The 19,224-nt window shown below is 36.6% G+C and overlaps 1 protein-coding gene across 1 annotated transcript in view; it reads left to right on the forward strand.

Moving 5' to 3' along the window:
* The window catches only part of GPC6 (glypican 6), a 1,182,247-nt gene that overhangs the window by 612,852 nt on the left and 550,171 nt on the right, over positions 1-19,224 (forward strand). Inside the window, exon 3 of the mRNA XM_025364357.1 lies at positions 870-1,261. Within this exon, the coding sequence (XP_025220142.1) occupies positions 870-1,261 (392 nt within the window). The remainder of the gene's footprint in view (positions 1-869; positions 1,262-19,224) is intronic.

Below are 19,224 nucleotides of genomic sequence, written 5' to 3' on the forward strand. Positions count from 1 at the left end.
TCTTTCCTTAGCTCTTTCCCTACCCCAATTTACAATCTCTAAATGAGATAAAACCCAAGCTTATTTGTGCAAAAGGATAGGTGCCCTACACACACGAAGTGTGTCTTGAGGGAGCCTAGCATGAGGGCCAGTGAAGCTAATGATACCCAATGGCTTTAATTTATGTCTTTTTTTTTGCATCCTATAAATGATCCCAGTAACATTCAAGCACTCTTGCAAAGTGGAAGATTTGAATTATTGGTGTGCATTTTTTTTTATTTAGAACCTCACAACCAGAAAGTCCAACTGTCAATATTTTATTCAAGTTCTATAACATGATGGTTTATATTTGTAATGATGATCCAAGATACTTTATGGCTTTCTGACTCATTATGGCCACCTAAATTATGCTCATTATAGCTTTATTATGAAGTGAATTTAATTGCATTATGAATATCTGAACATTGCTAATTGATTGCTATATATAGAAACTAGAAAGAGTCTAAAATATGACATTAATTTGAACATCTCATTTATGGAGTATTTCAAATAAAAGCAATTTAATGGAATTTAGTGTTAGGACAAATTTATAAATAAACTGAAGCAAAATTTAACAAGAAATGGTAAAAGAATGGAGCTATTTTGGAAGAGGATTACATGGTAGACTCCTAATGTTAATGGAAATCATGGGGTATTCTGTTTTGAGTCATACAGGATCGTAGATGGAGGTCAAATCCCATTGAGAATATAATTTTTATCTGTCCGTTAACACCTTAATCACAGAATATGTTTTTCCATGAAAATGTCAATTAAAAGCAGTTGTACTTAAGGTAAGTAGGTGCCTTGGGCTTTCTAGATTTCATTAATTTATGACTTCTTTCTATCTGCAGAATTTTTCCGAGAGCTCCTGGAGAATGCAGAAAAGTCACTAAATGATATGTTTGTACGGACCTATGGCATGCTGTACATGCAGAATTCGGAAGTCTTTCAGGACCTCTTCGCAGAGCTGAAAAGGTACTACACTGGCGGTAATGTGAATCTGGAAGAAATGCTCAATGACTTTTGGGCTCGGCTCCTGGAACGAATGTTTCAGCTGATAAACCCTCAGTATCACTTCAGTGAAGACTACCTGGAATGCGTGAGCAAATACACTGACCAGCTCAAGCCATTTGGAGATGTGCCCCGGAAACTGAAGATTCAGGTCACCCGCGCCTTCATTGCTGCCAGGACCTTTGTCCAGGGGCTGACTGTGGGCAGAGAAGTTGCAAACCGAGTGTCCAAGGTAATTGAAAATGTGCTGTCTTTCTAGTTGGTCTTCCTTATTTACTCTGTTTTTTAAAACCAATGTTTACCAAAAAAAATCAAGGTAAAAATTCTTAATTGGTGGTCCTTGCTCTTAGAGAAATCAGCTAAATATCAAAGCATAATTCTGGCTTTCTTTTCCTTGCTTTGTGTGAGAAAAGACAGGATTTTAAACCTTTCTATGTAGTTGGAAAATTAATGTTAATACTTGTCAACAGTAAAGCAGAGAAGATTTTAGTATCAATGGTGCAAAAGCAGGCGCGTTGCAACTATGATCATTTGGTATTTCTGATGAGGGTTTTAAGGATGATAAATACTCATGAAACAATCCATTTAGAGGTTATAATCCTCTAGGGAGTCAAGATGACAGTCTTCATGGACCTGCGAGTAGAGACAAGTTATTGTTCAGGACATCAGCACCTGGCACTTCTTCTTTATCATCACGTGTCAATGTGGCCTAATTCCTTCATGGTAAAAGAAGAGCCCTTTGCTGACACCTGTATTTCTGGATCAGGAAGCACTAGTGAATACCAAGTATAGATTCTTGCAGAGAATTTCTTTTGTTACCTCTTATCTTTGTAATTTCATACCATGCATTGCCTTGGGCTTATGAATATGATCAATCATGAATCTACTTTTGGGCCTTTCTTGAGGATAACATCTCTATACCTTGGATGTAAGGGATAATTCTACATTCCACTACTTAAACATTGAATATTTCCTGGGTAGAGGATGTCTGCTTTTGTTTCAGTTCTTTCTTGACGTTTAAGGCACTTGTGAGGTCAGTCCTACAAATAAAATGAAAGATAATTACTTAAAGAAGTAAAGTTAAAAATAATACGTAACAGGAATCTGGTATTATTATGTCACTCAAAGAAGGTATATTTGTACAAGGATTATTCCCAAACACTACTTTTCTATTGCAGGGCTGTGCAAAAGAGCCACAGTATTTTTCTTAACTATTGGTACTGTCCTGCAATGCTTCTTCTTTTTTTTTTTTTTTTTTGACACTTTGATCTCCTCAATATTTACATCGAAGCATAAAGATTGTGTGTACCCTTAAAAATGTTTCTCTATTCAACTGTCAGTAAAATCCATAATAACCCATTTTCAATTGTTAATTTCCTAAACGTTTATTTGAGCATACAGACAGGTTATTTGCAGGAAGGCACTGAAGGAAATAATTTACAAGGGCTTATTTAACAATATAAAGGGCATGTGATTCTAATGTTTAAAATAATATCTTTACATTGAATCTCAACAATGGTTTAGATACTAAAGAAACTAGAGCCCCAAAAAGGAATTTATAAGGAATTAGCTAGGTAGAATAGCAAGAGGAAATATATCACCTGAGGACTGTCAGTAAAATAAGAATAAGTATAGAAAATGAATATGCATTCCATATTTCCTTGAGTAGATGCAGTTTGTTGTAAAATAAGTGTAAATTAATTTAGTAAGTAAAACTCAATAATAGGCTTAGTTACAGAGGCTGCAAGCTGAAGCTTTTGATTTTTTTTGAAGGATGAAACATGTAGCCAGCCTTTGAGAAATATGAATTTAAGAAATTCAGAGTATGGATGGATATATTCCTGATTATGTGTATTTATTCTAATTGAGTGTTAATAATGTTTAGATGTATGTATTATGATCTGGCAAGTTTCCAGTGAGATAACAGAATATTTTCTAGCAAAGTGTCTACAAAGCCATGAGGGAGGCTGCTGCTGGCTCTCCCTCCTATTTTTCACAGAGTGGCATTCACAACTGCCCAGAGATGGTATATCCCCTTGGTCACTCTCTGACTGTCTCAATTGAAGTCTTTGTTGACCAAAGTCTAACATGCTCTTCCTTCTGGGGAAGGATGACCTCATGAGCCAACCATCAGTAGAGTATGACCTTTTTCTCTAGAACTGGTGAGAAGTGCATCCTCTAACACTGTATTCTCTCTCCCACTGATCCCTTCAGGACCAACAATCCCTAGTCAGTTAAAATTATAAGCCCCATCCTGACATTTGGGCACTGCCTTTTGGAGATGGATAGACAGATAGAAGGATGGATAGATAGATAGATAGATAGATAGATAGATAGATAGATAGATAGATAGATATGGTGTATGTATATATAGTCTTGGTTTGAAAGAAGTTGAGAAATGTTTTTGCAAATAATTTATGTCTCAGGAATTTAAGTATTTTACCAATGAACTTCCTTACCTAATGATTACAAGATGGTCTAGAGCTGACTAAACTAGCAATTTGTGATCTACTGATACTATGATGATTTTCAGCATCCAAAGTATTTTTGTAATAAGAATAAAGAATCACAAAGACTAAATATATTAAAAAGAGAAGCAAGAATTGTGTTTGAGGTTTAAGCCCTTCATAAACCTGAAGCCTCTTTATGGTCTATTAATTGAGTGATTTAGAGTTGGAGAAATGATGACAGAAGAGCAAAATTCTCAAATGGAGATCAACAAACTAGCTTGTCTCCTGCATCCTGATTTGGGTGATTTTTTTTTTCCCTTCAGTTTCTCTCTACACTTATGGTGACTTCTTAATCTTGAAAGACATCATGAATATTTTCTAATTAATTGCTTTGACTGGAAAATTTATCTCTTTGGCAGAACACAGCAGTTTGACACAAATGTTTTGACATGATGTTCAGAACATTATTGGGAAATTTCTTACCAGAAAAATGGAGGTCTAAATTGTAAGCATCAACAGAATTATTTTTAAAACTTCTGCTTGCCATCTTATGAATACAAACACTGTCTTTTTCTAGCCTTCAGATGGGGCCACTTTATTTTAAGTAACTATTACTCAAGGTCTGACTCTCAGAAGCACTATGTGATTCTGTAGTGAATGTATGTGGTCAGTCAGCCAGGATTCATTTTCTGTGTGAGTGACCATTTTGAGCATGTCAAGTGTTAATGAGAGGTGGAATATCAGGAAGCTCCATGCTTTGCTGGTGGAATTATCAATTGATATGCTCACTTTAGATTATAATCTGAAAATACCTGTATTGCTGAAGATGCACATATTCTAAAACTTCACTTTCATCTGGATAAACTATTACACGTGCATACAATTTGATATGTAGAAGAATTTTTGTAGCAGCATCTTTTACAATGACATAGAAAGTAGAAACGTCACAAATGGCCCATCTACCTAAATGGTGATCTCTTCACCTTATGAAATTTTCCAGAGCGGAGAAAGTGCTCATGAAACGAGTCACAGACACCTCATTGTGAGATATAAACATCAAGTCACCTAAAATACATACATTTGTATGAAGTTCAAAAATGTAAAACTAAGCAATACATTATTTGGGGAAAAAAATATGTAGTAAAACTCCAAAGAAATTTCAAAGAATGATAAAAAGAAAATCAGATGGTGGTTACCTCTGGAGATGCAGTTTGGAGGTAAGATGAAGGAGGGGTACACAGAGATTTTTAAGTTATCAATAACATATTATTTCTTAAGCCAGGTGCTTGAGGGGGGTGTGTGTGTGTGTGTGCACGCGCACATGTATGGGCATGCATGCATACATGCATACATGCATGTATTGTATAAAGCTTTTTAATGAAATAAATTAAGATGTAGAAAAACTTTACCATTGTCCATGTCTTTTTCTACCTGTGTAACTACAATAGAGTCCCTGAGCTACCCTCAGTTGTTTGTAGTACTAACTACTGTTTATGGACCTACTAACAAGTCAGTTTGCATGTTCCATATTTGCTACGGGATGTCAGAAAGGCATGGAAGGCAGAGCTCTAAAATGAAGAAAAAATAAATTTTGATAATGTAGTCACCTTGATAGAATGGATTTGGACTATTTTTAGCACTGTCCCTTTGTTAAAATACCACCCTCATTCCCTTATCTTCCACCACTAGTGAGTGGAAACGTGGATACCAGCAGTCACTCGAAGGCTTGTCAAACATTGTGAGGAAGAGAGAGGGCTTCATAAAGAGATATTAACAGATTGTCTGCTTACACCAGTCTTTATTTGTTAGAAAGGCAAATGTGGAAATGACTATAGCATCTTCACTAGTCCATCATGATGCCATTTACACTAAGAAGGCATGATTTTTATATATTTTTCTTTAATAAAAGTGACTTCTGGCATGGCATGCTTGTAATTCTAACACTTGAGGAGGCAGAGGCAGGGAGATAGCTTGAGCTCAAGAGTTCAAGACCCAGCCTGGGTAACATGGTGAAATCCCATCTCTACAAAAAAATACAAAAATTAGCCAGGCATGGTGGCATGCACCTGTAGTTCCAGCTATTCGAGAGGCTGCAGTGTGAGAGTGGCTTGAGCCCAGGAGGCAGAGGTTATAGTGAGCTGCGATCGTGCCACTGCACTTCAGCCTGGACAACAGAGCCAGACCCTGTCTCAAAAAAAAAGTGACTTCTGGCCGGGCGCAGTGGCTCACACCTGTAACTTGAGCACTTTGGGAGGCCAAGGCAGGCACATTACCTGAGATCAGGAGTTCAAGACCAGCCTGATCAACATGGAGAAGCCCTGTCTCTACTAAAAACACAAAATGAGCCAGGTGTGGTGGCACATGCCTGTAATCCCAGCTACTTGGGAGGCTGAGGCAGGAGAATTGCAGAGGTTGTGTTGAGCCAGGATCACGCCATTGCACTCCAGCCTGGGCAACAAGACGAAACTCCATCTCCAAAAGAAAAAAAAAAAGTGACTTCTATGAGTAAAAGCTGTAAATTATGTCAAGAGCAATCATTTCAACTTTGCAAGTCATCTCATTTATTTATTACAGACAAATCGGGGAGGTAGTAGAGCTGGGATCCATATAACTTGAACTATTGACAAATATTGTCATCTATTTCTCTATCCATCTATCTATCAAAAATCTTTCTTCCTGTGAGTCATGACTTTGAAAAGAAAAATCTGGCTTTTAGTCTTTAGTAAGAACAGAGTATTTTCATCAACAGATACCCACCTATGTCTGCTACATAGATAGATGTTTTTGCTCGAAGAGCCTCTTAAGTGGTTCATTCCCAACTAAACAGCTTTGCATTAACAATGTGTGCCTAGAAAGCAACAGACAAAGTCAACTTTCAATAAATGTGGTTGATGCACTGTAAGAAAAAATGTTACCACCAAATGTAATGCAATAGAGGCTATGAAATGCCTCTGTTTAAAGTATTCTCTGATAGCAATGGAAAACCATTCTGAAGAATCTACCATGGATACAATTTACAAGAGAAATTGTATTCTATTTAACTGTTTACTTTTGAGAAAGAATTGAGAATACAAAGATCACCTGTTGTCGTTATCACCTGAATTATTGGTTTTGTTCTTTCTGTGGTGGTTTTTGGATTGGAGTTAATTTTTGGGGGGCATTCCAGAAATGAACGCAATCACAAAAAGGCCTTAGGTGAATGAAAGTTTTTTTGTACTTCATTTGTGATTTGAATATCACCAACATATAAATGTTTATTGGCAAAGGATAGTAACATTTAGCTAGAGAAAGAAGAATCAGGATCAGATGAAATGTCAGAGACTGTACACATTTAAAGAGCGTTCCGAAAACAAAGACAAATGAAGAGAACCAGCAAAGCATGCCCTCCTGAAAGTAAAGGGAGAGAGAATTCAAGAAATAGACTAATCAATAGCATCAACTGTGGCAGATAGTTAAGTAGAAAGGGCAGAGAAAACAGACCTTAAGATCTGGCCATTAGGATGTTACTGACTTTAGCAAGCGCAGGTTGACTTGAGTGGTTTAATTGGTTGAGAAGTTAACTCATCTTGCCCTACACATTCTAGAACAAGGTATGCAAAGCTTGGTTCATGGACTGGTGCATGTTCATAAATAGGCTGTTACTGTTTTGCAACAAGATATGTACAAAAATTGAAAGTTAAAAAAATTCTTTACTGCAATTTCACATTGCTCTGACACCATCAGTGGGACTTTTCCTGGGATGTTGAATTTGCATGGTGAGTCTCCTATGTGTGAGCGGCATATGAGTTTGTACTCCATGGGATCAGGCATCAGGTCATGATATATTGGTTTTTAATTCTGTTTGTGCGGTGTATCGCATTTATTCTGTTTATGTGGTGTATCACATTTATTGTGAATGTGAACTGTGACTTATCAAAGTGTACACTGTTGTATAAACTTTGCACAGCAGTCACATCATCATCACTTACACATACACAAGTGAGAAGGGTATGCGAGGTGTGTGATACCATGGGCCCAACTTGAAAGTTTGAAGGATTTCTCTGTTATTGTCCTGTCTTCAGAGATTCAATGTTATGAGGACATTCCCTGGTGCAATATCAGTGCACTATAGAAGTTTATGAGCCAAGATCTTGCATATGTTAAACCATCCCTGCATCCCTGGTATGAAACCCACTTGATCATGGTGGGTTATCTTTTTGATATGTTGTTGAATTCGGTTAGCTAGTATTTTGTTAAGGTCTATGTTCATCAAGGATATTGGTCTGTAGTTTTCTTTTTGGGTTGTGTCCTTTCCTGGTTTTGGTATTAAGGTGATGCTGGCTTCATAGGATGAATTAGGAAGGGTTCCTTCTTTCTCTATCTTGTGGAACAGTGTCAAAAGGATTGGTACCAATTCTTCTTTGATGTCTGGAAGAATTCTGCTATGAATCCATCTGGTCCTGTACATTTTTTTGTGGGTAATTTTTAAATTACCATTTCAGTTTCACTGCTTGTTATTGAAGCTGGTTCTTTGAAAAGATAAATACAATTGATAGACTATTAGCAAGATTAATCAGTAAGAGGGAAAATCTAAATAACCACACTAAGAAATGAAGCAGGAGATATTACAACTAACACCACTGAAATACAAGAGATCATTCAAGGCTACTATGAACACATTTATGCACATAAACTAGAAAACCTAGAAGAGATGGATAAATTCCTGGAAAAATACAACCCTCTTAGCTTAAATCGGGAAGAATTAGATACCCTGAACAGGTCATGGTATATTGGGAAAAATCAATCAACCAGAGATTGTTCAGATAATTTGAACCCCAAACAGATAATTTGAAATGTACTATTCTAGCATAATGCTAAAAACAGGAAAATAATGAACATATTTTGATTGATTTTGTTGATATGTTTGGGTTTTACCTTTCCTGTGTTCAGCTCCTCTTTACCTATTTTTCTACCTTCCTACCCTAGCAGTTTTTCCCTAGTGTATATTCTGAGTATATACAACCATGATGAGCTTTCAGAAAACCCATCATGATTGGCATGTCTACTGTTTGCTATCCCCTTCAAATAAAAGAACTTCCCCGGGGCCGTGGAAAATGTATACTACAAGCAGACGAGACGTCTTCGTTACTAATAGGGAACATTCACGAGTGAAATATGCCAATTAAGGTACAGCACAAATAAAAAAGACCCAAGGATAAAACTCCAGTGCTATAACTCAGAGAATGCTGCTTGTAAAACAGCTTTACGAAGGCAAACGAACCTGATGTTTATCCCTGTCTCAATGCTGCCCATTTTTGGACATTTATCTCTGAATGCAGTTATGCTCTTCCTACGAGAAGGTTCTGTGAAACAAGGTTTGCGTAGCAGGCACGCCGTAATCACTTACACATATACAAGTGAGGAGGGTAGGCAAGGTGTGTGATACCATGAGCCCAACTTGAAAGTTTGGAGGATTTCTCTTTTATTGTCCCATCTTCAGATATTCAATGTTACAAGGACATTCCCTGGTGCAATATCAGTGCACTATAGAGGTTTATGAGCCAAGATACACATCAAAAAGAATTTTAATAAAGCTTGACAGATATATTGCCTTAATAGTGCTGACATAGTGAAGTGGGACTTATGTAGGGAGTATGACATCCTAACATTTTTAAAAATGAGGTATTAGTTCATACAGATATTTGTAAGAAAGAGGGGCGGTACATTATTACATTTTATAGATTTCCTCCATTGTTATCTTTCTCATTGCAAGCAAGGGTTATTCCTTTGCATCTATTTGCATTATACCTCTTCATCTTGATGAGTGATATTCAGCAAAAATACACTGGATCAATCCCAGTTACTTAGAATATAGTAATCATACCAAACAATGTTGAAACTCTACAGTTTTTGGGTCTAAATCAAATAATCAAGAGTGAAAATGGATGGTTCAGAGTGTCAGTAATAGGATAATGGTGACTGTAACATTCAGATGTAAGTAAAACTATAGCCGAAATCTATAGATCCTGCAAGTTAACATCAAATGACACTTAAGTGGCTTGCATATACAGAATTTTAAAATTCTGTTTTGCCCTTGCAGGAACATGCTGCATGTCAAAAATGCCACTGTCATATTTAATACTGAACAGAGAACAGTGGATTTTATATGGAAATTTTAACCTTTTCAGATCATAGTATCTGAAGAAGTGAGGAAAATCTACTTTTCTATATTAATTTTGTATAGAATTTTGGCAATCAAAAAGTACATTCATTGAATATTTTAAACTTTCATAAATACATTAATTATGGAAACATTATGCATACTATTTTTATAGTAGGTACCAATACGAGTCTTTTCATACAGAAATATATTCATTTATAAATAATGGGTGTTAAAATTTTCATTTGCTCTTGGCTTTCTAAAAACACATTCTCTTACTAAAAATGTATCAAGACATAAGGAAATATTTATTTCATTGTTTTTGAATGAAAATGGACAACATTTAGTAAGAAGTACACAATTTTATAGTGCTTTAAAAATTAGCACTTTGCAGAAGTCTTTGTTCTTTCCATCTTAGAATTTTGTTGCACAAATCAAAGGCTCGGCCAAGGAGAATTCCACTGTACTTGCAATAAAGCGTTTTATTGGAAAGACGAACCTTGTAATATTCTACTACATTGGTAGAGAGAAGATAACTATATAAAATATTTATGCCCCATTTTCCATAAAATATCAAAAATATCTATTTGGAGTGGAGAAAAAAGTACCCTGACATTTTTGGCTAGGATGGAAGATAGAATCCAGATTGAAAGTCCTTTTTATTTGTACAGGTTTTTTCTTCAGTGTTAATGTGATAGTACTTTCCCAACTATGGTCTGTTATACTAAATGTTTAACAAATTGTAAAACCTTTCACTCCCAGCTGTTCAAGACTTCCCTGTTGATTGCTTGTGTTTGTCACTTGGGTTGTGATTTTGCAGTAGAGAACTGGAGAAATGAAATAATATTATGACTCACCCTAGCCAAATGGACATTTATTTCCTTCAAATTACTGAGAAAATCTAAATTGTTGTTCCAGCTTAAATCACCATGATATTTATTTTTTGTTGGTGGTAAGAACAATAATTTTATGTATCTTCATAGATTTTTTTTCTGATCCTAAAATCAATATGTGTGTTCATCTGAATTTTTTTGAAGAAGCAGAAAAGTACAAAGAAGAAAATAAAATAATTCTAAATTTGCCATACCAAGAGATAATTAAATGTCAAAAGTTTGTATTTCCAGTGTATCTGTAATATCATTTTATATTGCCAAATTATGTGAGATGTTTGATACTAAATTCTACTTTCATCATTTTAACATCACACGCATCTCCCCACCTCGTTGACACTTTTCTTTTTTTTTTTTAGTACTCCTATATCTTTAAAATTTTCTTTTACAACCTAAGAGATTTGTTTGCTGCCAATATATCTGGATATCTCTTACAAAAAAATAATTCCCTAAACAGCCTTACCTAGAAAAGAAAACAGTTGGCTTGCATCATTTGTTTGCATGTGTGGGTGTACATATGTGTGCATGTTTAGCCTGACTCGCTTTTCACTCTGAATTCCGAGGTACATGAGAGCTCCATGGCCCTCTTATCATATTTAACTGCTGGAATTTACTGATCAATTTATACCTACTCCATATAGTTCCATAACTTAGAAAGTTTTCATTCAAAAGGGAAAAGAAAGGGTAGGTATATAAAGGGGAGGTAAGGAATGAGGCTGACAAAAAAATGTTTGGTAGAAATCCATGAACAGTACTTTCCATTGGGCCCCAAATCTGAATCTATGTCAGATTAAAAACTGGTGAACCTTGGTCCAAACTGGCCCAGTTATATAAAAAACATAATTTATTTGGCATGAACTCTTTAAGATTTCAAGCAATGTTTTTAAGTTGGGCGGATTGACGTAAAATATGGATTTCTACAGTTTCTTGGAAGATAAACAACCCTGAGTCGGCAATTGCATAGCAAAGATCAGCTGGAGTTAGTGTTTAGACTGAGCTTTTTTTGCCTTAGCATCCATGTTCAGTTTAATGCATGTCTGAACACTGCTGGAGTTGGCCTGATCCTGAATTCAGTGTTAGTTGCCATTTAGCTCAGTGCTCAGCTCTTTTGTTCATAAAAAATACATATTTTGGCCGGGTGCGGTGGCTCAAGCCTGTAATCCCAGCACTTTGGGAGGCCGAGACGGGCGGATCACGAGGTCAGGAGATCGAGACCATCCTGGCGAACACGGTGAAACCCCGTCTCTACTAAAAAATACAAAAAAAAAAACTAGCCAGGCGAGGTGGCGGGCGCCTGTAGTCCCAGCTACTCGGGAGGCTGAGGCAGGAGAATGGCGTAAACCCGGGAGGCGGAGCTTGCAGTGAGCTGAGATCCGGCCACTGCACTCCAGCCTGGGCCACATAGCCAGACTCCATCTCAAAAAAAAAAGGAAAAACAAAAAAAACAAAAAAAAAACATATTTTTATGTACCTATTTTTTAACCAAAAGTGAAAAAGTGTAATCCAAATAAGCCATGTGTCAAGAAAAATAGTGCTTAAAAAAAATGCTATTTTTTTTTGTTTTGGAAGTACACAATATGTTAAATATTTAATATACAAATAGCATCTATGGTTAAAGAACACACTCAGTGAACTTCACTCACAGTTATTGTTCATCTCCCTAGCCTGTGAACTTGCAAAGTCTCCTTTAAGCTTTATATTGGCCATCATTTGGTGTAAATACTCTTTCTTTTTCTTTTTCTTAGACAGAGTCTCGCTCTATTGCCAGGCTGGAGTGCAATGCCATGATCTCAGCTCACTGCAACTTCCACCTCCTGTGTTCAAGAGATTCTTCTGCCTCAGCCTCCTGAGTAGCTGGGACTACAGGCATGCACCACCATACCCAGCTAATTTTTATGCTTTTAGTAGAGATGGGGTTTCACCATGTTGGCCAGGATGGTCTCGATCTCTTGACCTCATGATCTGCCCACCTCAGCCTCCCAAAGTGTTGGAATTACAGGCATGAGCCATCACGCCTGGCCGGTAAACACTATTTCTTAATTAAATGAAAGTAAACCAAAAGCTAAGAAAACTACTATTTCTGATGTTGGGACCAGGGAAGAATCCTCCCTTCAATTAATGCCCTCAAAAACATCCTCATAATATATACAACTAGACACTGAAGCCAAAATGTACGAAAATTTATAGCAAGCACAGGCTTAGAATTGTTCCTATTTTATGTCATTGTAACATCATCACCACTATGAAAATTCTCTTTCTATTCAATGTAATGCAAGCTAACAAATGATTACTTGCCAGCCACTATGCTAAGTTCTTTTTGCACCTTGCCATTTAGCCCTTACATTAAACCTAGGAGATAAGTATGGTTATCATTCCACTTATTAGATAAGAAACCTAAAGCAGAATGACACAGATCCTGTGCTGTAATATTCCACACTGCTTCACACACAGTTGAATTTTTTGTCTTTAAACACAGCAACCTAACATAAAACTCCTTGGTCTACGGCAGTGCTATTTGACAGGAATATGATTTGAGCCATGTGTATAATTTAAAATTTTCAGGCTGGGCACGGTGGCTTACACCTGTAATCCCAGCACTTTGGGAGGCCGAGGCAGGTGGATCACCGGAGGTCAGGAGTTTGAGACCAGCCTGGCCAACGTGGTGAAACCTGTCTCTACTTAAAGTACAAAAAAATTAGCTAGGCATGGTGGTGGGCACCTGTAATCCCAGCTACTCAGGAGGCTGAGGCAGAAGAATCACTTGAACTGGGGAGACGGAGGTTGCAGTGAGCTGAGATTGCGCCGTTACACTCCAGCCTAAAATTTTGGTGTGTGTTTTGCGCTTAGAGCACATTTGGAGTTGGACTAGCCACATTTCACATGCTGAAGAACAGCTTGTGGCTATAGCTAAGGAATTAGTGTGGAGATAATGTTTTAATACATTATTCTCCTATTTAAGATAAGAAAGTTTAAAATATCTCCCTAGGAAGCCAAACTCTTGTGGATGATTATTCATACACTTTCTGATTATTTCATGATTATTCATACATAAGGAAAATAGAGAAATATTCTGTCTTTTCATAATGCATCTTTTGTCTGTGATTGGAACTGTAACATAAATAACATAGACACTTTATTGAGGGATTTGTTCTTGCCATTGCCTCGAAGGCCCTACAAGGAGTGTTTCTGCTGTCCCTTAAGTGTAATGGCTGTGAGGAAGGTTGCAAGTCATCATGGATGAACTACTCTGTGATTTTCAATCTGCTCTGGGGAAGTGGAGGAGACGCATTAATACAGGAGTTGGCAAGTGTCTGTGGACGTTAGTATCAGCAGTAAACAAAATAAATAAATGCCCAATTATGACCATGGGTAGGGGCTCTCTGAGATGTTTAACTCTTTAAAAATAGTCGTAATACTCATAAAACTGGCCCGTCACTGGGTTAAATGACTCAAAACCACATGACTCATTTGCATTCAGATAGATTTGAGGGTATTTCACAATCTTTGGGTAAAGAAGATTCTTTTCATGTAACAGCCCTGAAGCATTGGTTCTATTTGATTTGTCATTAAACATTTTAGAATATAACTTTAAAAAAATATGAAATTACAATTTTAGTGAATTATTACTTAGGTGCATACGGTGATACACTAAGTAAGTTAACCAAATTGACATTCATTGTCCCAAAATGCCTGTCTCCACCAGGAACGAGCTTCTCATGAGATGGGTCATATTTAATAATTCCTATTAATTTTTAAGTGTGCATTATGGAACTGACACTTTCATCACCATGCTGCAAATTGTGATTTGTAATTGGGTTTCCTTTTGTAATATACAGAGTCAGATCAACCTGGCACAAGTATATGTCTCTGTGGCAGCAACCATGTTCTGAATACACACAACTTTCTCCTGGGCTCAAAGTATCATGGTGCTAAAGAGCTGAGTTTGGGCTTATTTTGTAATTCTATTCGTTAAATTAATTTAGAATATGCAAATGAATTTATTGTGAGATTTACAGTCCTTTCCCTCAAGAGAGCCCAGAATATTAGTTTAGCAGTTTTTTGGACACAACATTAACTCAATTTCAGGGGCCAGTCAATATAATGTCTGCATCCCATAATCTTAGCTGCACAGTGTCATTTTCTATTTTTCACTTCTGAGTCAAAAATCTTTTTGAGAGATTACAAGTATGTCAGAGCATTTCCAACAGAGAGAAAGTTTGTAGATAACTTCTATCTGCAGCCTCAAATTCTTACTTTTTCTTTATTCCAGCATCTACGGTTTGCCCTTTCTCTTGGGTACTCAGAAACCCTACCAACTACTGAAAATTGAGTTTAGAAATTTCAAGCAACACAATCACTTTGTAACTTTCCTTTTGTGTTGCTTTCTTTCTGTGTTGCTTCCTATCTATATTTCTCCCTTTCCCATACCTTGGTTTCTGCTGAAATCTACATCTTGATCACTCCAAGAATAGGCTGTTGCCACCTTAAGATAACCCTCCCAGTCATTAAGCTCTGTACCTTCTTTTGGGCATCCTAAGAATATCTTCATCAAATACCACTTTGATGAGGTTACTGTCCTGTTTACAAGTCCTGACAGTGTATTACTTATCCATTCCTTTTTAAAATATGGGGTATTTACTAAGTCCTTGACTGTCTGCTAGGCATGGACTTGAAATATCATATCCCTATCCTCAAGAGGTTGAGAAGTCTGAAGTCGGCAGCCTTGCCTTCAGGTCTTCATCTCTAACTCACCTTGCTGCCTAGTATCATTAGCCCCAACTCCATAACCAATTTCTCAAGCAAATGTGTCTTGCCCACCGTCCCCGGCAACCAGTATAATTTTTATGAGAGTTTCTCTGCCATTTTCCTTACTCATCATGCCTTCCTCTCCCCTTTCTTTCAAACCCAGCTCACTTACCTCCCTCAAAACTTGCTAAAATCCACTCACCACCACATCTCGTGTATCCAGGAAGCTCCTTACAGCTGAACCAGTCTTTTACTCACCCTCTTTTCAGAACCCCTGTACTAAGATTTCAGCATGTCTGTTGCCTCAGAGTTTTCACATTGTTCCATACAGTGGGCCTCTCCAACCTGAAGACTGTAAACTAGTGCTCAAGGAAGGAACATGCCTTCCATCCTTAACATTCCTCAGAGCAAGAACTATTGCAATTTGGATATGGTAGACATTCAATAAATATTACTTCTATTATATTACTTTTCTCTTTCTTTCAGTTGTACCACGTTGGGATGAAGACAGGTAATAGTCATATGTGTTAAACATCTCCCACTTTATTGTAAATAGTGCCCTGAATACTTGATGGTTTTGGAAAAGGATGTAATATAGGTCTTTCTAAAACTGTGCTTTCTCACAAAAGAGATAAAATGAAATACTCATGGCATGTGGTTACCCAACAGAGTGGTAGCTTCTTTTTAGGTTTTTTGGAACATCCAGCTTGACAGACATTGTAGATGAATGAAAGATGAATGACTGAATATAGGCTGAGAAGGCATATCTCCCTCTAGCTCTCACCTAGATGTAGTTGCAGCTCGAGATCTGCTGAAGAGTGATGAATCTTTGTACTCAGACTTCCAAAACACCTATATCTACACTGTCTATCTATACATAGATAAAGATATCTATACAGTTTCCATAGTTAATGGAACAAGTCTTCTTTCCCTTAGATTTTCCTTTCATGTCTTAGAATTCAGCTCATCTTTCCAGAGGCTTATTGACTTATTTATTACAATTTAGTTTGGTAAATTATTAGCGGAGGGAAGTGTATACCAGTGCTTTCATAGTCTTCACACGTAAACATTGTACATTTCCCTAGGTGTGGGTAAACAGAAGGGAAAGATGTACCAAAATGCTAAAATGATGGGAACATTTTTACAATGAATTATTAGAATTATTAAGGAGAAAGCAAAGAAATAAAGGGAAAAGCAACTAATCTCTTTTGTAAAGTGCTCACATTGCACATTTACAATTAAGCTGTTCTGATTTCTGTAATTAAAATAATTTCCTCTGAGAGGTCTTAATCATTCATGCCCATGAGTAAAAAAAAGGCTGTTGTCATGAATGAACGATTAAAAGGAAGATCTTATTCAGATGCGTTAGTTCCTATGAGAAATCTTTGAAAACAAACCACGCATGAAAAAGACAATTAGTGGGTTTGGCCAGGGTGATTTTGGCAATCTGTAGAAAACACCATTGCATGTGTTTATTCATCCCTTCATTCAGCAGTATTTATTGAACCCTAACTCTTTGGCAGGTGCAGTGGGTGCGATGGTAAATAACACCTAGCCCAGCCTTAGAATTCCCTTTCTAAAGTGGATCCCAGACAAACGAGTAGTAGAGGTCAATGAGGGCTAAGATAGGTATTCATGAGTCATAATAACTCGGGTAACCATTGATACAAGCTCAACCTATGGGGACCCTTTGGCCTTAGACCATTTTATTTTGCCAGTCACAAATTTTGTATCAACAGAAGCATAAATTCTAATGAAGATATGAAAATTCAGTTTATTGAGACAATAAAACTCCATAAACAACTAATTAATATTTATTGACTAGTCACAAAGTATATGCAACCGCTGCTGGGAATAGTTAATTGTAATTATATATGTATGTAATATAAATACATGTTAATATCATGACCATAATATGAAAATAACATAGGAGAAAATGTAAAGAGAGGAGAAACTTGATGTAATCCAAAGCTCATTAGACCAGAAATAGGAGATACCTGGAATTGAATTCTTAGTTTGACCCTAATTAGTTGTCTGAATAACTTAATTTCTTTGCTCTTTGATGAAGTGAGGAGATTAGAACATGAAATGCTTATTGGGAATGAAATTCCCAATGTGGTGGCTATAGAAGTCTTAGACATATGACTGAGAAACTGAAATATAGATTCAGGACTGCACCTTTGAGCATTTAGATCTGCCTGGGAAGGGGTTGGCCAAGAATGCACTAGCAGTTAATTTTAAAGTTGTAGGCTGTACTTCATTGTATGTGTGTTTGAATATGGCTTGGGAATCTAACTTCGTCTGATTGTCATCCTTGTAATTGGGCTTAATTCTAATTCTGGGGTAACACCGCTTACTTTTATAACAACAGGATATTTTTAAAAATCACTTCAAATTCCAAAGACAGTTGAGCAGCTGGATACCTGTATACCTAATGGATCTCCATGGCCTCCTAGAATTCACTGTGTGTTTTGCTGGCAGAGCCAGACATCTACATCTACTATACTATGTTTTTGTACATAATTCATAATTTTAATTTTGGCACTCATGATGTATTTGGTGTTAAATACACATTACTGCCAGAGATAATGGATGTCCTCCTAAGGAAATGGCATTTGCAATGTTCTCTATTGCATCTCACATTTGATTGGCATGTGTATCCTAGAAAAGTTGGCGTAGCACTTTGTTAGAGGGCACAGTGCCATCTAACAGTCGGGGAGGAATACAGGCTGAAAAGCGATCACAAATGAAGTCAGCTAAGAGTGTTCAGGAATGAAGATTTGGCTCACTGCAGTAGAAGGAAATAAGTACTCTTATGAAAATCTTCTTTTATATGAAAGTTTCTACCGACTATAACCTTTAAATATATCTCAGGAAGATTGGAAGGAGCTTTTGCTAACTTCGAAGAATTATGTTTAAAATTTAATTGTATAATGTTGAAAAAACAGCATTATGTTTGTATTTACTGTACAGTTTGTTAAATCAATATGCAGGTAAGTCTAGTATATCAAATCACACAGTCAACGGGCTTTTGTTTACCGAGTAAAATGAGTAGAGGATTATATCCTTCTGCCACTTGTTACTTAGTGAAATTCCCCGGTTACTGAGCTTCTGTTATCTCATCTTCAAAGTGGGGATAATAGGAAGTGGAGATGATGTAGTTACCTGAAGTTTTTATGATGGTTATGTGAGACAAAAATATGATAAAAGTGTTTTGTAAGCAATAGCAGATTGCTAAGACTAAGAATAGTCTATAATATCAAAGTTTTACATAGAAGTGAAAAAAGCAAAATGTATTCCAAAGTAGTTGACGACAAGAACCTATGACAGAAATATCAAATTTAAACACTGTAATATTCTGTATTATAAATATGGTGATACTAATTATGGAATACTATACTGGTTCTGAGGAATAGGCTCTCTTTTTGTATACTCTAGTCTCATTACATTGCAGTAGGCATTGGCAAACAAAGGAACACACATGGAAGTCATCTCAGTTTTTGTTCATTTCTAAAGTTTATATGTATGTGCACAATGCCTTTTGGAAGCACATACTTTGTAGACTGCATATAAGATACACATGGGGTTTAATCAATAAAGTTCAGCAGACATCACATTCCTATTCTGTTCTTTGTATTCTCTCCAAAGTCTCTTTAAGGCTACAGTCAATGATAAGATTTTTGTTGTAGATGATCAATTAAGGCCGAAATAAGCACTCCAAATAATTTCATGATTTCTACTGGAAATTTTAAGGACTTAGTAATTTGTGGCAAAATATGTCTAAAATAAATACCACCAGCTCTTTCTAAATTAGAGTCATACAGTATAAAGTTAAAAGTAAAAACTTTCTGATTATTTATCTCTGTCTCTCCAATTAATAGTGGAAAACCACTGAAAAGAGACTTTTCCCCACAAACTCTCAATTCTTGTACACGTGGTTTTATTATTGATTGTACATGGGAACTGACTG

This window comes from Theropithecus gelada, chromosome 17, assembly GCF_003255815.1.
Source record: "Theropithecus gelada isolate Dixy chromosome 17, Tgel_1.0, whole genome shotgun sequence".
Taxonomy (NCBI): Eukaryota; Metazoa; Chordata; class Mammalia; order Primates; family Cercopithecidae; genus Theropithecus; species Theropithecus gelada.